The sequence below is a fragment of the Phalacrocorax aristotelis genome, chromosome 1 (genome assembly GCF_949628215.1).
Source record: "Phalacrocorax aristotelis chromosome 1, bGulAri2.1, whole genome shotgun sequence".
Lineage (NCBI taxonomy): Eukaryota > Metazoa > Chordata > Aves > Suliformes > Phalacrocoracidae > Phalacrocorax > Phalacrocorax aristotelis.
This window is the reverse complement of record NC_134276.1, coordinates 142,178,774-142,200,794: the sequence shown is the minus strand read 5'-3', so window position 1 is coordinate 142,200,794 and position 22,021 is coordinate 142,178,774. Positions and strand designations below refer to the sequence as shown.

General features: G+C 42.0%; 1 protein-coding gene across 1 annotated transcript in view; it reads right to left on the bottom strand.

Moving 5' to 3' along the window:
• EFCAB6 (EF-hand calcium binding domain 6) overlaps positions 1-9,877 on the bottom strand; it is a 107,067-nt gene extending 97,190 nt beyond the window's left edge. The window contains 4 exon segments of the mRNA XM_075088236.1: positions 3,823-3,886; positions 6,139-6,254; positions 7,325-7,486; positions 9,872-9,877. Coding sequence (XP_074944337.1) covers positions 3,823-3,886; positions 6,139-6,254; positions 7,325-7,486; positions 9,872-9,877 — 348 coding nt within the window.
• Positions 9,878-22,021: the final 12,144 nt, after the last annotated feature.

Below are 22,021 nucleotides of genomic sequence, written 5' to 3'. Positions count from 1 at the left end.
AAGAAAATAAATGCCTGAAAAATATCCTTCTCTTGCTATAAACACATCAGTGCTCATTTTCCTTATATTCTACTTTGGGCCATTTTGTGTAAAATCTTTAATTAAAGTTTTTCTTTGAAATTGTCATCATCAAACCAGAAGAAAGAAAGTAAAAAACGGAAGGACACAGCTGTGCATATATGAAGTGCTATTCAGTACCAAATGAATTGGAACAAAATAAGTATCGTGACTGTTATGCTCTTAGTTTTGGCTCTGTATTCTCAGTAGCACAGTCTAACTTGTCACTTTATATTGATTCCATCTGTTTACACTCTGCAGAGTATTGGCTTCCTACAGTGAACATTTCCTATTTACCAGCTGGTAAAGATAGGCCCAAACCAGATAGAAAAGAATTAGGCTATTTTCAGATCCTCATAAACATAAAATCAAAAATTAATGGGGGAGGGGAGGTAAGAGTAGGGGGGAGTGAGGAAAATATATGTACCCAATACTTGTTCATGTTGATAGTCCTTTACAACCCATTAGCAATTTTGAGAGACCTTGAAATTTGTGCAATGAGTACACAAAATAAATCAATTTTCAGTCCTCTTTACATTGTGCTTTACATGAATAGCCTTATTGTAAATGCAAATCAATCCCAGTACTTCAGTAACCTTTAAAGAGAAACTGCTGGGGTCTGAACTTAGCTAATATAATATTCCCACTCCCACCAGCCAGCTATGAGTGAAAGACCTCCATATAAAATAGATGCGTACATTCAGTACGGAGCCATTATTGCACTCTGACAAATTGAGTTTTAGTTATTTCTTTTTCGTACTTGCTGGATTCCTCTCTTAAGGATACTGTTATTTGGAGGGATTGACTCACTTCAGGAAAGTCCTTTTACTGGCATTAAAATAACTTTTCATGTTGCAAGCTCTTCTTGAACAAAGTTTTTTTTTTTAACATTCAGGAACACTGTGTAATTGAAGTTGAGGCTCCTTTGTGTGGTGTCATGCCCTTTTGCTAGTATTACTGGGGAACAAATCCTGTCCCTGTTTTTGGAGTCCTAGCAGCCAAGTCAGTGAAATTGCACTCTATAAAGAAAAAGGTGGCAGATTTGGGTGCTTAAGATGACGAGCTGCCCTTTATTGAACAGGTCTCTGCAGCGCCAGGGCAGTAGCAGGCAGCCAGGGCACCAGCCGGCCAGGAACATGGAAAAGAAGGGTCTGGACTTCTGGTATGGTATGAAAGTTCTGGTTCTTGTTACCTGCAGCACATAAAGTGCATAACTACCCCAACTGCATCACTGCCTTACTTCCTTGAACACTCACCAAGTCAGTAGAAAAGAGCTCCTTCATGCCCTGTCACTTATATTCCCAGGCACGCATCTGTTCAGCATTTGGCTCTCCTGCCTAGCCCAAAATGTTTGCTTAGGAGGCAGCACTGGGGATCCTACACATTGTGGCTATTTTCCTACAGTTTGCTGTTACTTTTCTTTCCTGATCAGGCTCCCCTCTCCCCCCCTACCCCTACCCCCACCCCCTTTCTTTTCTTTAAACTTGCTATTCCCCAAGCAGTGACCTTCAGGAGTAACACTTTATTACATTTGACTGGAAATGATGGAAGGACTCCTGTAGTCAAAACTAAACTTAGAGTTTTGCCCTGGCATTTGAAATACTCAATATTTTCCTAGCTTATCTATGCCTCACTGAGCAAGTAAGATGACTACAAAGGTAGTAAGACTTACTTCCAACAAATGCAACAAATAACATTGGTGTCATAAAAGCAGGCAAGGTCAGGCCTCGATCATTTGATTAAGTGAACTGTCAGCATGGCTAGAGTTCCTAGAGTGCAGGATGGTGATGAGAAATCCAAAGCCGTCTGTCATGTGTCCGTTCCCTTATGTCTTTCACTGACTAGAAGATGCTTTGAACCACCTGCTGATTTTCTTGGTCTTGGCCATTACGCTAGTTATGATGTCTAAATACAGATACATGTGGTAGGTGGTCCAAATGTGGCTTTCTGCCTATACAAGGAGAAATTACTCTTCTTTATTTTACTGAGGACATCAGGAACTTTTTCTTTGTGGTTTGGTTTTGGTGTTTTGTTTTGTTTGCTTGTTCTGGCTTTTTTTTCTTTTTAACATGCATATACAAATTCAAGACCCAATCATACTTACTAATATAAATTTATCCTTGACTGATGACATGCATCCATACAGAAGGAGAATAAGGTTTGGCTTGGGTATAACCACTGTGATACGTTACAGATAAAAATTTAAAGGAGTATATGAACTCTTAAGTGTATCTGTAATTATCTGTGTACATCATGCATTTACATATCTTGCAGTACTTATTTAACTGCATTGTTCCTGGGATATATATGTAGAAGTAACCTTGCCTTAAGTTAATGATGTTTTCTGTTAATGTACTAAATTATATGCAGCAGCTCTATTTCACAATGCTGTTTAAAAAAAAAAAAACAACATAGAACCTTGCAAATCATATACACCAGACCTCTAATTAGGACTTTGGATGGTGTTTTCAATTCATAAATTCTATAATAAGAAGATATTTCAGCAGTTCCTTTTGTGATAGGAAACGCTTAACATGAAAACGTAAACGTTACTCTTCAGTTAGCTGCATATAGCCAAATGAATAAAAGCTATGACATTAATAACGACTATACAAGTTATGATTGATAGGCTTTTCTGCAGCGAGAAAAGATTGTCTTGGATACAATCTGTCCTAACAGCCTTGCGATATGTTAATATTTTATTCAGAATAGAGTGAGGATATATTCAGATATCCTACTCAGTGGAAGAGAAGAAATTGGGTTGCAAATACTGCTGCAGCCCTGAGGTACAATAACAGCTGTGAAATCAGAAAGATTTTTTTTTCCCCCTCCCAAATTACAGGCCAAGCCCATGCCAAGCACAGCAGGAGGTGGGATTTTCCTTCGAATTTATATCAGGTTATGTTTAATGTATTTCTTCTATGAACAGTCTTAGGGTAGAGCCAACAGACTGTCACATAGTGCTCTAGAAGGCATGGAATACTCTTCTGTGCCTGTATAAATAACAACTATTATTAGGCACGATATATGACATTAGGTAAACTTGCAAATGCCCAAATATAATAAAATACTATTTTGTTGATAAACAGAGTTTCATGGCTCAGTTTGTGCAAAAATAAAATAATGAAAACCTAGCTTTCCCATAGGAACACCGCCATTTCCTCCTCAATTTAAAAAAGCGGGTTTGTGCTGTTCAGATTTGTGTTGAGATTTAAGTAGACTGAGGTCTCAGGTGGCTGATACTTCTAAGTAAAAAGAGTACAAAATGCCTAAAATGCCATTCTTCTGATGTGACAGAATGTTTTACACCAGTCTTGCAAAGGGCTAAACAATTATAGAAATTGTACTGCCATGGAGAATCTAGTTTCTTAAATAAATCAAGCGTTATTCCTCAAGCCACGAGCATCTAGTAACTAAGAAATAAAATCACAGTGGGACTGTGCCAGTCCTACACTGGAGATTTGTTGCAAGACTGCTTGAAAGAAAAAATGCTTAGGTTTTTGATGCTAAAAAGGGATTCACAGTGTGGATGAGAGAGGCTTTTAAAATGTTACTTAGTACTTTACCGGAATAAAAAAAAACCCAAAACAACAACAAAACCTCTAAGCATACAAGTATGACTAGATCTTCATGCTCAAACAACAGGGCAACATCCTTTTAAACATGTTACTAAATTGATATTGGTACATCAAGAGCAACATCAACTTATCTGAAATGAATTACTACCCCAGCATATGGTTTCTGTTATTACCCTGGTCAACATACTTTCTCCTTGAGCAGGGAATCCAGCTGACTTAATGTCATTGTTTGGCAACTGTGGCTGTTCAACCTGAAAATAAATATAATAGAAAAGGTTAGATGGACATAAACCACAAGTGCATCACAGTACCATTGAAGACCGTTGTGGGGACATTAATGGGAGTGTTTTGTTTTACCATGTGAACAGCCACAAATGCAAGGAAGTGGCTTGATCCTGCCTTTGTTGTGGCTGTTCTTCACAGCTCTTCACCACTCTTGGAGAAAAATCACCACAAATCTGGATCCCTGAGCAGAACGGAGAGGTGGCAGCTGCTCCTCTACCGCAAACGTGATGACTGTTAGTGTAAAATATTTTTTCTTAAAGGATTATTTTTGGCTGCCATAAGGGACACAAAGGGATATTAGCAGTTTGATCTGGCCCTTGGGACGACAGAGTGCTCGGGATTCCCAAGGTCAAGAAAGTTACAGTGCCAGTTCTCCCCTCTCCTCTACTCTCATACAGTGTTCTTCAGAGAACAAGCGTACCTTCTTCTCCCCCAGCACAAATCTGAGACCCATTTGTCACCAGTAACTTTTAAAATTCTTTTAAAAATACACCACCTTGCTTTTGCTTCCTCATCCTATTGATTTGCATCAGGCACCAAAGCAGGTCGTTTTCAGAGTCAACTACCAGCCAAGTTTACTTTTACTAGTGGGTTCTGCAGGTGCCAAATTCCTCCCTCTGCACATCCTTCTCTGGTTTCAGCTAACTGCTTCTGAAAAGCCTTGTGCAGTTTTATTCGTATCTGTACTTGTGGGATGGAGGGCTAGAAGCCAAGCTCTGCCATCATTTCAGCCTCTGAATTTAGTGGAATTTCTTGAGTTTTAAAAAGGGAGAGAAAGTAGCTCTGCTAACGCCTCCTAGCAAAACTCCTGGAAAACAGCACCTGTACTGCCCTCCGGTGGTGAAATTACACCGATCGATGCCTGGCAGCTCTAACAAGCCTACATTTATTTTTGCTTCTGTACATTGCAGACAGTCTCAGAGCAGTTCTCTGACAAACTAGCTGGCCAAAAGACAAGGTCATCTAAGCATGATACTTACTTTCCACGTTTTAGTGGGTTTAAAAGGAAATCAAGAGTAACATCTTGTATATTCTCCTTGAACACTGGAAGAAAATCCAACCCCAAGTGTACAAAAAGCTTTACCATTTTATTATATTGCATGTAATAAAGGAAAGATTAACCTTTTATTCCAGGAAAGAACCCTCATTTGTTATTTAATTAGTTTTCACTAATTAATTAGAATTTTTTAAGCTCCTCTGTCTCTCTGGGAGAAAGTAGCTTAGGTCCCTCCCTTTTATTTCATTTCTTTTGCTGTTCCTCTTCTTCCTCCTGCTTCCTTTCAAAGTCCTAATCCCATTTTTGTATCCTCAGTATTAGACTCCCTCAATCTCTCTTTGTCTGAGAGTTTTCTTAGCTTTGCACTTCCTGGGAACAAAGTTGGACTGGAATTTACAGAATATTTCTTGAGGCAACTCTTTCTTGAAGGCCAGATCATACAAACCCACATGACAAACTGAAGGAAAAGGAACTTCCCTGCAGATCCCCTTGCAGATTTTCACCTTTTATATTTCACAAGGGGTGTGGGGTGCGTGTGAAAAATATTTAGTGGTCCACTAAGAGAGCTACTGTGAGAGCACAGATTCAGGGGTTTTAAAATATTTTCCTTTTTATGTAGAGTATGGCTCTGCTTTCCATTTTACTTCATTGAAGGTAAGAATCCAAACTTAATCCCAGTTCACACACAGTTGGTGTCTCCTCAACTTTATTATTGAAAAATTACTTGCACTGGAAACAAAGATGAATTTGAGTTATTTATTCCTAAAGGATTTAATTCTGAAACATTATAAAACTTTCCCATTACTGGGTCCCTTGGCTTAGCTTCTATGTTCCACTTAAAGACATGTCAAGCAGAGTGACATATTTTCAAATCCCTATTAAACTCTATCAGTTATAATTTCTTCCACACACAACAACTTTCATTGTTAATTTAAAGAACAGACTGATTAGTCTTAAAGGTTCATATTTTTTCCAGTAGAAGATCAGTGGCTTAGCAGGCTGTTCCTTCCCCTTTGGCAATCAGGTAACATTCCTATGGCAACTATGCCAGATACACACACAGAAAAAGCAATTTTAGAAAAAAAAAATGTATTGTATCTCTATGTCACGGGAAGCTCACATTAGTAGCTAGATTCCACCTTGAGAGCCAGACAACATGCAAGTGATTCATGACTACAATTTATGAGCAATTTGACTGCATCATATGGAACCCTTACTTACCTTTTGAGCATGCTGGTACTTCTGGCAGTTTTAGTGAACTTTGACAGGAAGTCAAGATGTGGCACAGTAACTTTGCCAGTATTTGGGAACTGTATTTCAATATACATGGAGGAGTCCTACAGCAATATCAGATTTTTTTTAAAAAATACTTCATTTGCATTACTTATTCTTTTCTTAAAGAGCAAACATAAATTTGTCTTTTAATTTTGTTTTGTGTATCATGCACTACTACTTCTCAGCAACTTGTATAGAATTAAGCAGAGCAATAATTTAATATCTGGTAAACCCCTCCCAGAAAAGTAACAACCTACAAGTCTTTCCATCACGTGTGATAAAGATTTCTCAACTTTCTAGCTCTATGATCTTTCACACGTATCTTAGAAAGTATACTTATTCTCATCAGCCTCTCTGATGTATCCTTCTCTTGTTCCAAAAGACTATTTAATGTTTTGATGTGTTTTGGGTGTGTATGTGTCCCACTAATGACAATTTAGTATTAGCAAAGAATTTAACATCAATCTTAGCTGAAATGGGCTTAACCTATTACAGACTGATTATTTTCAGATGCAAATGTAATAGATCCCAAATGAAATAAACATGAGTCAAGTACATTATTAAAAAAAAATATATAACAGTCACCTACACTTTCAGGACAGAAATTTAAGTGTATAATAATGCTGGTGCAGATCATGCATTAGAATCCTCCCCTGTTTTTGCTAAGCATCAGTCATGATATCATATAAATACACAATGCTCCTTCAAGTCCAATCTGATGATGGTTTCATCATATACCAAAAGTCAGCCGAGGAACTTCCCATGCAGACAAAAAACAGCTGGTCTCTGACTCAGAGTTCGCAACCTAATCTATGCATATTCATAACACTGCATGTATATGAATTTAAACTGAGATTTTTTTTTAATCAAAAAATCTGCTAGTAAATTGAAACTCTCTCAAATAGCGAGACATGCTACACAAACAAAATCCTCACATAAACATACCAATCGTCAAATTTAGCTCACATTACCTTTGCAATTTTTCTATGACTTTCACTTGAACAGCAGGTTTTGACCATGTCTAGCATCTTTTTGATAATATTGGTCTGGAACCTGCTCCCACTGAAATTTTGCTCTTGCCATATATAGGAACAGCCTCTAAATGACTATAGACAGAAATGACGTAGCATACCTCTGCCAGCACATCATCAAATTCAGCTTCTGTTACATGGAAGAGAAAGGTTTCAATCACTCTCCTGAATTGACCCTTTGTGACTGTCAGGGTCTGACCAACATTAAACACCTGAAATGTCTTTTTTCGTTCATCTTTTTCAGCTGTCTTTTGAAGTAAGGTCTGCCCGATGTCCCAGGAGAATAATGTGAGATCTGGGACAGAGCTCACAGGTGTAACTGTAAAATATGTTAGGCAGTCATCAGATATTCCTGGCAAAATCACATATTTTCCTGAGAATTCAATACAAGCCAGTTAATTTCTAGAAATATACAAGTAAATCAGTTATATTTTGTCCACTGATTTAAAAGCAATAATAACCAAATAAAATTGTATGTATTTGAAGAAAAGATTCTGGGGTTTCTCTTTCTGCTACTACAGCCAAAACAGTAAGTTGGAATATACACTGAAGTTTTAAAAGTTAAAAAAAAAAAGTTACAGTGCATAGCTGTGTTCCATGGCAGCAGCCCTCCCACTTCAAACCACAGAGAAGATCTCTTTGCCCTCTAAAATTTAGAGACTTTATTCGGTTACTAAGCTTTGGGTAGAGATATCATATAGGAGTGGGGTCAGCATTCATTGTCTGTATATGGCGTCCATGGCTGGTAAGAATTTTAGCCCATGGCAGCCCCTTTCCCACTAGAAAGACAACCAGCAACAGAGAGTGGAAGTACCTGACAGTGCAGTACAGTGTACAGGGATGCCTTACATTACTTAAGACACCTCTTGAACTTGACACGCTTAGACTTGAATAAGAACTAAACAAGGACCAAAAGATTTGGCCCGATGTTTCTTTTGGATTCATAATGAGCCAAATTCAGTCACAGCTATGAGCATTTAATTACCTTCTACTTGAATCAAAGGAGGTTTTGTACACAAATCTGAACACTGTTCATAGGCATTTGTTTTTCCCAAACTTTAATCCTCTCTTAAACAAAATGTAACTGCCTTCAGAAGAAGCTTTGTTTACAAAACACAAGATGGCAAAATACAGCTTTTTGTTAGTTGCGGCTTTCCGTTAGTTACAGCTTTCCTGCAGTTTTATGAGAGCCAAATTTTTTCCTATGCTCATCCCTTCCTTACAATAAAAGTATACAATCATGGATGCATTGCACATTTCATTTCAACTTCAAGCCATCCTGACAAAAGAAAGCATTCAAATTCACAGCTGGATACAGCTTCAGTGAAATCAACAGAGCTGTCACAGCTTACTTTTACAATGAATCTGACCCTAAATCTAAAACTACGTGGCTAGGAGAGGAGGAAAAGTGACATGAACCATGATGGAGGAAGCCTCACATGAGAATAATTAAAAATTACTTGCAAGAGGAATGTCCACATTGGGATTAACAGCAAATTCATACTTGATTGGAACAAAATATAAATCTTACTGCTCCAGAAAATGAGCTTTCTGTGGTAAGAGTATAGTCATTTCAGATGAATTCCTAAAGGATAAGATGTATATCAAATCTGGTAACGTGTTATAATTGGAAACTGTGATCTTGTAGTGACTTCAGAACAGAAGCAAGACAGTGGTCCAAAGAAAGCTTCGCTCCCAAGTTCTTCTGAGAAGGGAAGAAAACAAAGACCCTGTTTCCTCACACACAAGCAGGAGGAGCAAGAGCTGCGGGAGAAAGGCCATGGCTCCCTCTTTCACCCTCTCTTCATCAGAACTAGATTGATTTTGTTCATGTCCACAGAATCCAGCAAACATGGTGTATCTGTGACAGACGACTTCTTTCAAAGTAGTGAGGGAAACATGCCCCATTGTGGTTTAACACAGTCGGCAACTAAGTCCCACACAGCCACTCGCTCAAACCTCCCCACACAGCCACTCGCTCAAACCTCCCCACACAGCCACTCGCTCAAACCTCCCCACACAGCCACTCGCTCAAACCTCCCCACACAGCCACTCGCTCAAACCTCCCCACACAGCCACTCGCTCAAACCTCCCCACACAGCCACTCGCTCAAACCTCCCCACACAGCCACTCGCTCAAACCTCCCCACACAGCCACTCGCTCAAACCTCCCCACACAGCCACTCGCTCAAACCTCCCCACACAGCCACTCGCTCAAACCTCCCCACACAGCCACTCGCTCAAACCTCCCCACACACATGGTGGGATGGGGGAGAGAATCAGAAGAGTAAGAGTGAGAAAATTCATGGGTTAAGAACATTTTAATAATTGAAATAAAATAATGTAAAACAATAGTAGTAGCGATAATAATATAGAAAGCAAGTGATGCACAATGCAATTGCTCACCACGCACCAACCGATGCCCAGCCTGTCCCCAGGCAGCGACCCCAGCCCCCCAGCAAACTGCCCCCAGCTTATATACTGACCATGACATCATACGGTACGGGATATCCCTTTGGCCAGTTTGGGTCAACCCTCCTGGCTGTGCCCCTCCCCAGCTTCTTGTGCACCCGGCAGAGCATGGGAAGCTGAAAAGTCCTTGACTAGTGTAAGCACTGCTTAGCAACACCTGAAACATCACCGTCTTACCGACATGGTTCTCATACTAAATCCAAAATGCAGCACTATACCAGCTACTAGGAAGGAAATGAACTCTATCCCAGCCAAAACCAGGACAGTCCCAAGCCCTAAATAGCACAAAGGTTCTTTGGCCACTGCAACTTGCTACATTGAAAGGCACCACTGAACCCCAAGCAAGCAATAGGACAGAAAGGACTGAGAGGATGATGCCACCTGCAAGTTACACAGTGCTTGTCCTCTGAGCAATAGAGGAATTTTGATTTAAAGTCTCAAGACTGTGAACACTTAGACTTCAGTACAAACCTGCAGCTGATTTAATTGAGCACCCCCTGCTGCCACACAGTGATGATGTGTTTTGTGTAGAATGAGGTCCTGGGGTAAACGTGATGTCTTGAGAGGAAGGGTGCAAGGCACTGAGGTCTTCTGCAGTAGTCACTCTGGCCATGGTTTCCCCTGGCTTTAAACAGGATTATGAGAATACACAAGAATACAGGCATGAAAAGCAGCAGCATGGCTGGCAACAGCAACAAGACAGACAAAACCTGATTTCTTGACACAAGGTCTAATTTGCTGATAAAAATATTGACTGAGATAGTTCTTGCTGACTAGCAGTGACCAGAGGAGAGGAGTTCACAGTTTCTGTGGTTGTGCCAGATACTATCTCCTATGTCAGCACTTTCAGATATGCAGTTTAGAGTAGGAGACTATAGAGTGGTAGACTAACTCCTTTAGCAAATAACAGAGAATTATCTCTGGAAATGTTTCTGGCCATTATCTTGAAGGCTCTGCACATTAAAGTACTCTAAAAGTCTTTAAAAACACAACCTTTTAGTTAAGAAAGCCTGCTATTTTATTAAGCAGTATGGTTGCTTAGACTTTTATTTAGACTTTTAGGCTTTTGCAGGAGAAAAATGCATGTACCAGACACCAGCTCATTACACTAATTACTCTGTTTTATGAAGAGCTATTATTAATTTTCCGCACCAGGAAATCTGAGGCAAACTATAAGTATAAACAGAAGAGCTAACTGGGAAAATAACAATTCGACAGAGATAGCATTGCATGGCATATGCAACGGTTTCATAAGTGTGGCTCACTGGTGACCCGCTCGGCAATGTTAACGACCTGCATCTGCTCTCTGCAGCCATGCAGCTTGAATAGAGCCTGCGATTGCAAACACCATTATGTGAGCTCCTGGTAGGAATGCTGAGAGTTGACAATGCCCTACAGATCAAAATTTTGGGAGATGTTGCTCTAGGGCTTATTCAGGTATGATGAGGCGTTTGTCTTTGCTTACGTAGAATGTGTTTTGAGTGCCAAGAAAATAAGGGTGATCCAGGTGATGGTGCTATCACCCAATCTTTTCCATGCCATTTTACAGTCATTAGTCACAAAAATACTTTCAAATATTGGCAGTCTTATGCACTGGATCACAGGGTAATTCTATTCATACTTATGTAGTTAACCCAATCAGACACTTCAAAGGAAATATTTCAGAAGGCCCTGTTTCCTCTATTACAAACATAATTCAGAATTAGAAATCTGGTTTCTCCCCAAACTGAGTGGCAGTCAGAGAGTATAATATATTTCCTCCTCTCTCTGATATGTGCCAATCAATTGCACCTTGCTCCTGCCATTCACTTACCACAGTATAGAAAACAAATGTTAGCACAGGGAATTCTATGAGTCTGTAGTCTTCTGAAAATCCAGCATGCCATGTACAATTACAAAGGCCATATAAGGAGGATCAGTCAATTCTCTGTAAAGGGAGATGAGAAGTTAAAATACAGACAGTGCACAGCCAAGTGAAGAACAACAGGACGAGAGCAAGACTTACTAGTCCTCTAGCAAAAACACAGCACTGCGCAGCATTTTACACAGGTAAAAAAAAAAGCCCTTCTGCCCCTTCCTGTTCCGTCTCCGTGTGTCGTCGCCCCCCGCCCCGCCCCAAAAAAAAACCCCAAACAAAAAAACCCAAACCATCCAAAATGAGTAAACAAACAAAACCACCACAGTTCAAACACTCCAAGCTTTCATTTCCTACCTCAGTGCTTTAGACTACTAGGGAAAAACGAGAGAAAAAAATATAAGGAAAGGAAAACACCACCTTTCTGACAAGCAATCTTAGCTTCATATTATCAAACAGACATTAAGTAGATCTGAGTAGGCCATCCCCACTGCTTAACATGCAACAAATTAAGCAGTTGCTGGGTACTGTCACTGGGCACTGCATCTTGAACCTGAGCACACTCAAATTGTTAAAATAATCTCTGACTGGGTTTTGACCCAAGCTTAGGTCGAGCAGGTTCTTGGGCACATTTCAGGAGTTCGCTTGGTCAGGAACCATTCCCAACTGGCAGTTTGCACACAACCATCCTGTTTCAAAGGTTGAGAAGTGTTTAACAGTCTGGACATGGGCTATTCCATGCCAATTCCACTCAGTGCCAAGTAACAGTCAGAAGCACACTTAATTTACTAGCATAGCTCATCTACAGCAGTAACCCCTGGCAGATGTCCTAACTCTGTAACCATCCATTAAAAGAAATTAGCCTGCAAGTATTCTTTCTCCACCATTCAGGTGGAAAACAAACTTTTCTTCCTCATCTGATACATGGCTTAATGTCATCATTACTACAGTCACTTGGCTGACACACTTGCAGTGGCACCCATGCAAGTTTGGGTCCCTAGAAACCATGACCAGGAAGAGTCCATTTCTCAGGGGCCAAGAGCTCAGATGAACAGATTCTGGCTGCAAGATCTACCCCATCATAAAAATGGGCAGACAATAAGTGTATTTGAAACAAACAAATGCAAGCCAATTCTGCCGTTGGTGCCTGGGGAGGGTGGCACAAAGCTCTATCTCAGATATTGGGGGTTTGACACTAAAGAATCTGTGCCAGCTGCTATTTGTACCATGCCCAAGCCAGAGGGAAATTCACAGACTCTTCAACACTGCTCTGGCCTTTTTACAGGTTCAGCACACATATTTAAATCAATCTGTTAGCAGAAGGACTGCTCAAACAGCGCAGGCAGCAACAGCTATGCAGCTTAGTAACTAAGCTACAACTAAGATATGGTAAGTAGAAGCACATCCTGCTGCTTCTAAAGTTGTTAGTAAAAGTTTCTTTGACTTCAGAAAAACAGGGCAAAACCCTAAACTATTCTTGTAAAAACTGAGTGCGACCTGTATATTTCTGGACCCCTAGGCATTTTCTGGTGGAAGTATATATCCATCTGATCTACTAACAGTCAGCTTGCCTTGCTTTTAGCCACCTTTCACAGACCCTCCAGGAATAGCCCATGGTCCCCAAGAACTCCATATACTGAAAGTCAAAGCTTACTGATACAGAGCAATCAAACTTAAAGTTTCATCAGATACTAAGCCTATCCTCTCTTCTCACTTACACTGCCTTTACACCTGCAAAATATCAGTGCACGAATCAAGAATAACTTACCTGCACTGAATAGTTGCTGATTTATATATTACTTGGAATCCACACCGGTGCATAAAAAGTCATAAATCAGATCCATTGCTTATATTGTTAAGTACACTCCGACTAGTAAGAGGGCAAGATCCTCAGTTACCATAAATCAGAATAGCTCTGCTTGCTTTCCTATCTTCAGGAGAATTACAGCATTTATAGCCACTAAGGGATTTGGCCCTTATTTCTTCTCATTTCAATAATTTAATTGATCAGAGTTTCACAAGTGTCTACATACCAAATTCCTGCATCTGAGGCATGTTTCGCTGTAGTTACAAGATGGATGGATCTTGCAAATGCTATAAACATATTTCTGGACAGTTTAGATAGAACTTAGAAGGCAGTTTCTAACTAACAGAATAATGAGGATCTGTTACACTGTTTCAGACAGAACCATAGGACCACATCCTTTTCTTTTCTTGGAAGGATAAACTAAGCCTTAGAATAGAATACTTTTTCTATTTGTTTCTGAAAGCTTCACTGTTTTGTATTGTGTTGGCAAGACAGATAGCAAGCCTCACCTTTACTTTCTCTTAGCTCCCCCCCCCTTTTTTTAAAGCCTAACACATTTTTTTATGTAACCTGAAGTAAAAGGATCACTGTAACTTTGTCTTTTGTTTCTTTTTATTCCCCTTGAAAGAGTGTCAGTCTCTGCAATTGTCAGAGAACAATTAAGACTATGAATTCCCCCATGCAGATCAAGGGTGAACAGTTTATGGCTCCAACACAATTTGTTGTTCTCATGACAGGGTTACAGCACACAACCAGCAGCAGAGCCACATCAGACTATAAGGTCCTGTATGATCTGAAATGGGCTTCCAGAGGCTTTCACAGTGTGGCGGGTTGACCTGGGCTGGCTGCCAAATGCCCACACAGCCGCTCTCTCATTCCACCTCCTCAACAGGACGGGGGAGAAAATTAGATGGAAAAACTCATGGGTTGAGATAAAGACAGCAAAATCACTCACCAGTTACCATAACAGGTAAAACAGACTCAATCCAGGGGAAAGTTAATTTAATTTGCTGCCAAGTAAAAAGAGAATAGGATGGCGAGAAACAAAGCACCTAAAACACCTTCTGCCCACCCTCCCCTTCTCCCAGGCTCAACTTCACTCCTTCATTCCCAGCTCTTCTACTTCCTCCCCAAAGTGTTGCAGGGGGCTGGGGAACAGGGGTTGCAGTCAGTCCGTAACAGTTCCCCTCTGCCACTGCTTCCTCATGCTTTTCCCCTGCCTCAATGTGGCTCCGTCCTACAGGCTACAGTCCTTCATCAACTGCTCCAGCATGGGGTCTCCACAGGCTGCAGCTTCCTTCCAGACATGCCCACCTGTGCTGATGTGGGGTCCTCTGAGCATTGCGGTATGGATATCTGCTCCACCGTGGTCCACTCCATACACTGCAGGGGAGTACCTGCTTCTCCATGGTCTCCAGGAGAGAAACTCTGCTCCTGCACCTGGAGCACCTCCCCCTTCCCTTTTTCTCAGGCTTTGTTGTCTGAGGATAGCTTCTTGTGCTTCTTTCTTTCCCCTCCTTCCTCTCTCTCACACAGCTGTGATGTATTTTTACCCTTTCTTAAATATGCTTTCACAGATGCCCCACAGCTGATGGGCTCAGCTGTGCCTCACAGTGGGTCTGTTGGAGCCAGCTGGAAGCGGCTGTGTCTGGCACAGGGCAGCCCCTGCCCTCTTCTTACAGAGGTTGCCCCTGCAGCTCCCCTCTACCAACACCTTGACACCTACACCCAATACACAGGGCAAGTCACCCTGGGAACCAAATGATGAGTGGAGCAGGGGCTTCCTGGGAAGTCACCGTTATCTTCCACCTCATAACTCTTCCTGGAGCTCCCTGTCTCTGAGGCATGCAGTATCTTTGCCCCTGTTTGTTAGCCATAGGAAAAATTCTGGTGTGCAAATCACAGACTATCCACTGTAAAGATTACTTCTTCTCATTGTCTTCCTTTTCTTGCATCCCTAACTCCAATTATGAAATCCTTAATTGATATATTCTCAGTCTCCAGTTGCTACTTCTCCCTATTCTCTTTCCATGGCTCGAGGGGAAGTGGCTGACTCTAGAAACATCAACCACTTAGAGCCAGATTTTACCCTACCCAGATGATGACCAGAGAAGTTTTCCCCTTGCTTCATACAATCCAGGGAAAACAGTAGTAGCACTTGTTTTATGGAAAGTGCAAACCAGAAGCAAATAAACATGAAAGCTCTCTAGAAAGAATGAACAATCACTTAGATATGGTATCCTTTCCTGAATGTAAGCTCTCCCTGTGCGACACAGTAAGGAGAGCTTCCTGGATTCTGGCATGCGTGTCTTCCGTGCAGACAAATCACCTCTAAGGGCCCTGCCCCTTAAAAGGTCTAATGTTACTCAAGTGGCTGAGCATATTCACTTGTTCCTGTGTTTATCAAACAAGGTGGTACAGCTGGAAATGAACCTCCAACCGATCAGGCAGGGACCTGGCACCTCTTTAAGCTGTGGTGATAACCTTCTTGCTATAGCAGATGATGGCTTTTCAGCAAATACAGGGTGTGATTCTGACGGGTAATGCAAAAACTGAGATAACCTACAGGATGTGCATTTTATTTTGCAAAGAGAATTTCATATATTCTGAGCTCAGAGACTGTGTAATTTTGTGTCCCAAAGGCAGAACTTCCCCCAGAGTTAAATCCAACCTGCAACACATTAAATAAGGACGTTCAATAGCACAGAGGCTGACTCCTATGCAGCCCTGTACTTCCTCAGTGTGGAGCAGGTTGTTCTGATTATCAGGACATGCTCTAAGTTGGGCTGCAGTGACAGACTACTGGCCCATAAAGGTCCTGAACTATAAAGCCTCTCTGTTTCAGGTGCTTCAGAGAAGAGGAGAAAGAACTCCTGGCAAACAGGACTGTGTAATAAACCATACGTAAACCAGATTCTTCTTTATCAGGGGCAGTTAGGGATGGCCTCAATCCTAAGGTAATTTTTTTTCTTTCTTTACTCCCCTTGAACATAACAGCAGAGGATTTCAGCAGCCACACTGTCTTTTCTTCAGTCCAAACCTGCAGCCCCTCACCCTGACACAGCACAAAGCTCAGGCGCACCTTTCCATCCGCCCTTGCAGCAAGTCCCTGTGCCAGCCGAGCCCCTGACCCCAGCCCCCAGAGCAGTCCGGTGCAAGCGATCTGCGCAGCGCTTCTGCCTTGCTTCAGGCTGTGCTTATCATTAGACGACTGAAAATTAAAGTGATTAATCAAAGTGATTAAAGCCTTCCCTCATGTAGGGAGGCAGGTGTTTTGCTGGCCAGCCCCAGTGGGGCAGGGGGATCCCCACAACTAGCCATTGTGGTAGCCATTACAACTACCCCCGGCTCCCAGGCTTTGGGCTAGTAGCAGTCCAGGGCCCGTTGCAGCCCTCGGAAGGAGGCTCACGTAGGGAACTGGCAGCCGTCCCCAGGCGCGGCTCTGGTGGCCGTGGCCATGGTGTGCCTGCTGGCCAGAGGCAGGACTGAGGAGCAGCCGAGGGGGTGTTAGTACCTGCTTGCCCAGTTGTTGTGTGAGTGCTTTTGGTTTAAGGTTTCATTGAGCATTTTAGTGAGAAATTGGGCCCTTTAAGGTTTGACTCAATATAAAAGATATACTTTTGCATGGTGTGGTGACCCAGGTAAAGTATTGGTAGGGTATTGCCAGTCTTGATTTAAGTCCTTTTAGTTCCAAAAGGACTGCATGCATTATTGCAGTCTAACATGAGAAAAGAGGCCTTAATCTAAGGCTGTCCCTAAGCTTTGGCATTTTTTTTTTGATAAATTGAAGGATATTACTTCAAAACTATATTGTAGCTGTTGTCTGGAACAAATACAGCCTCTTGCAGCATCCAGACAGACTAGCCACACATCAGCAATTAACTGTTAACACTTCCTATTTTCAAAAGTCCATGAACAAGTTCAGTATTTCAGTAGTTCTTGATGTAGACTGATGCCCTGTAGGGCACATTAAAGCTTTGATTCCCAAAGATATTTATGCATGCAATTTAACTTTCATGTGGGCCCTTTGAATTTGGTGGTAGTACTTATTTAGAGATAATAACTTGAGCAGAAATATATAAGATTGCAAGAATGTAATGGTTGTATGCAGCATCACAGCTATTGCTAGAAAAAAACCCCAATAGTTTTGAAATTATTTCTTCCTTTCAAAGACTTCATGTAAATTGCCCCAGATTACTGAGTTAAAAAGTGACCAAACGTTCCATACTTGCATGGTTAAAAATCAAATGTTTACAGCTTGAATTGGCCCACATCATATTTTAGTTTATATTCCTTTTTCATCCTGTTTAGAATACACAGGCTTACACAGATCTTTAGTAATTAAAACAAAGTCAGAACTAGTTTTAGTCTCTAATCTCACTGGGATTTACTGAAGGAACAATGAACATATCCAAAGGGTCTGGCTGTTAAAAGATACTGACCCTAAGTGTGTGTGGCTGAAGCAGGGTGGTTAAAGAACGGAACTGGAAACCCACTGTGGTCTTCTTCTCTGGGTTTAAATCCTACCAACTATGGTATGGTGGCAATCCCAGGAATTGAAAGTCTTTTGCAGCATTTCCAGGATTATCGGTTTCAGTAGGGTTAGAACTGCCTTTTTGGAGGGTTTGCAGCACCAGAAGCAATTAAGGTGCAGAAGCAAACGAGAGTGGTACACAAATAACCTGGGAAAAGTTAAAATCTGGAGTGGTGCAAGCACTGAGTGGGGGATATTCATCATCACCTTTGTTTCCTCTGGTAAATTTTTGTATACTTATTAAGCTCCAACCATTTGATTATGTGATGTACAGGCAAAAATAAAATACTGTCTTCCTAGTGGAGCTTGAAATCTAAACATTTTCCGTGGGTCTCGTTCTGTTCTAATTGGTTCACTTGTGCTGAGTTCTTAGAGCTGTCACGTATTTTATGAGTGACTCTTTTCCAAAGCTGTAAGAAAGTAGATGCAAGGCCTGCAAGGGCTGAAGTCTTAGCACACTGTTACACCAGCTGTGTTACTGTTATCTGCGTGTGAGGATTAAATTGTCATCTTATATTCAGTGCTGGCAAAAGCTGAGTATGTGACAGAGATGGTGACAGTGGATTTAACGTCTGGGTGGCAGCTACTTTGAGTATTGCTTCTACCACACATATCAGGCAAGTCGGCATATTAGTGGCTGTGATTGGAATCGGTCTGAGCAGTCAGCTGCCATTACGTTACTGTTCATTCTGCATCTTGCAATGCTGTCACACAGCATGTCTTATTGCAGCACTCCCTCCTACAAACCAATATTCCTTCCAAAAGTGGGTTTTAGTTAATTCACTCCATGTGGCAGTGTGGATCTGTCTCCTCTTCTTGCTGAAGAACATGATTCCATCTTTATAGACCATCTTTCCAAGGTTACACCCAGTCCATATGTGAAACAGACTGTTCCTAAGTTGAGGCTGCATTCGGCCGATTGCAGAGCACTTCCAGAAGAGCTCTGACAAGGACCTGGGAGATCACCTGCAAGCCAGGGCAGCAGCCGAGGACATGCTTTGGTTCCTTGCAGCTGCAGTTCACAAACCAGCCTATTATCTGAAACACCATCCATATCAGTTTAAGTTAATATGTCAGCCTGTAAATTACAGCAGCTGAGGAGCCAGCACACATTTGCTTCTGCTGTCTGTCCTCCACGGTGGCCGTTTCTGGCAGGGAGGCAGAGTGGACAGCTGGAGGTGGTAGCTTCTAAAGCTACTCTAGCGTGCATTGCCAGGGCTTGTCATCTGTGCACAGTGAGAACTCCAGCAAAAGTTCTTGCATGGCTTTACAATTTTAATCGTTGATGAGGTGGCAAAATCCAGAAAAATGACACTGGCACAGCACAGCTTACCCAAGGAACCTCATTTAGGTTCCTGCATGAGCAGGGAGTACAAAGGCTTCTCCTTTCTATATTCCATTGACGCAACAGCTTCACTGTTTCTAAAACTAGTTTATGGTAAGGAGTCCTACACTGCTAATAGTAATTCCCCACACATTGGGGTCCTAAAGTACAGAAAATTGCCCTGCACTTTTGTAAACTTTTCTCACAATCACTTTTAAAGACCACAGAGCTCGGACATTTTCAGGACACTGGAAGTTACATCCACCTGTGTGTGTATGATTCAAGCCTGAGATCCGGGAAGAGGCGTTGTTCCAGCCTGCCTGCAGAATTTGCCATCGCTCTCCCACCTTTTAGAGGGGTGATTTATATGCAGATAGAGCAGGACAGAGTGGCACCGGTGTATCAGGACTTTCTTGCACTCCCTGAAGATAGAACGGCAGTTTTTACTGGAGTATGACTCGGCATTTGGGGTCTAAACCTCATTATGCTGAAATCTGCGTGAGCTTTATTTTTAAATGAGGGTGTTAATTTCGCAGACACCCTTGCCATTGCCAGATTTAAGCTGATTCTTTGTTGCAATTATTCTGTTCTATCTGCATGATATACACCGTGACAGGTAGCAGAAAATACTCATCTGCATATGTTTTATAATTCAAACACTAGAGGACACCCGTGTGCAGATCCTGCGGTAAAGAAATCAAATGTATTATGTAGCGAGCACACCGGCAGCTGAGAAGGATGCAGTGAGATTAGATATCATCGTTTCTGTACTGTGGCTTTCCCATGAGTGGGGTCACTGAGTTTGGCATTTTTTTTTGTTAATATTATTTGATTCAGCTGAATCTCTGTTTAGCCTTTTTCCTCTGACTAGAGAGGCAAATGCTGTGCAAACCCTCCCTCCAAACCTTTGCTGTGTGGTGTTATTTATAGCCCAGGCAAGACTGAATGGCTTATAATAACAGTGACTCAAGCCTGTAAATCTTCATAGTTATTGCCAGAACTATTGGTGCCATGTTGTGTTGTGATGCTTATACAGAAGTGCTGACAATCGTTAACAGTTACTCATTAGCTTTCTTGTCTTTCCTCTTTACTGCCCAACTTCACTGCAATGAACGCTTAAACCTTTTCTACACAGAACCGAGCAAAAATTTCTTACCTAGATTAGTTCCCCCTCAGCTCCTTCACCGTAACGTTTTGGAGGGCTCTTGCTGAGGCAAGCTACTTAATGCTGCTGGCATTTGAGGCACCCCGCTGGCTGCAGCTGCAGGGGTGGATAGCCAGGAGCCACAACGCTGCTGCCCACAGCCCTGGGGCTTTCTGGGGCCTTACATCTAAGGTCTTTCGGCTACTTCTTGATGTGCACCTGCATAGTGACGGACTGGTCCACTGAGGTGGTATATTTGGTATATCCATGAAGGTATATGGCCAATGATGCCAGGTTTGAACTAACGCTCAGGGTTCTCAGTGCTTTACGGGAAAGGGGTTCGCCTGTTGGTGATCTGAAACGCCATCGCAATGAAGCCATCCAAATCCTCCCTGTGCCTTGCAGGTTTGGATCACTAAATGGGCTGCCAGCTGCATAACTATGATAAATCTCGCTAGCACGCTAACTTTGCAGCAGTTACCTCAGCAGGAGCAGCTTACCAAATCTGAATGCCGAGGGGAGGAAAAAACCATTCTTGTGGTTTTCTGGTATTTTTGTTCTTCATCTGCAGTGCATTTGTAACAATGAGGCAGTCTCTCCAGAGACAATTTGGGGTGCTTAGCCACGGGGTGTCTGTGTTTGGCTAGAGAGAGTCACGGTGACATTTGGCCAAGTCCTGAAAGCTCAAGTTGTCAAAATAGGAAGGTGCTTACTACTGACAGGCTTTAATAGAGAGACTGAAATGCTTTCAAGGACTAGAGACCCAAAGGTAGAATTCCAGCATGGTTTATGTGGGAATGGGCTTTGACCAGACTTTCGCCTTTTAGATGATTTTCACCTAATAGCACAGAAAGCAATGGAGTCAAGGGGTAAAGAACAGCTCTGGCTGAGGACAGTCTTTCTGGTCCTAGAAAGCAGATTCCTGCCACACAGCAACTTTGTTGTCTAAAACAAGCAGTCCCAGCATAGCAGTAGGCGCACAATAGATTGTCACAGAGGCTATTAGTCTCTATGATAAGGAAATGGCTTTTTTTGCCAAACTAGCTGTTCCCCCTCCAGCCTAGTAGCTGGTCGCCCTCTGCACAGGCTGTTTGGCAATGGCACGTGTATGCAGCTGGCTGTTAAAAAGGTGGCCTTAGAACATTTTTGGCTTTGGGGGCTGGTCATCTTCCATAGCAAAGGAGGCAGGCTACACCTGGGAACGGGAGCGGGATGCCCTGGCATCTTCAGAAATGCGAGAAGCCTTTTACGCAGCCAGTAAGGCTGTATTGCTTATATGTCCTTGGGATTAAGTGACTTAAGTAGATTTTTGGTGCTAATGAAATTTTCTTCTGACTCTGATCTGCAGGACCTGTGGGGAGATTTTGTCTTCCTCTGCAGCAAGAAGGAATTCTCTTACTCCTGTCTTCTTGCAGCTCGTTGTAGTTTGTGGGTTTTGGTCTCCTGTATGACAGAGACAATTAGGACTCCTCAGCATGGAGTTGCCTGAGAGGTGTAGGATAAAAGCATGTAAAGCCTTGCAAGGATTGAACAGTGACTGTGTATCATCTATCATAATGTGAGAACTAACGAACACCGGATTACACCGTCTGGTGCCAGTCTCCAAGCAAACAAGTCCTTTTTCACACAGCGTGTATTTAGATTAAGAACTCACTGCCATGGG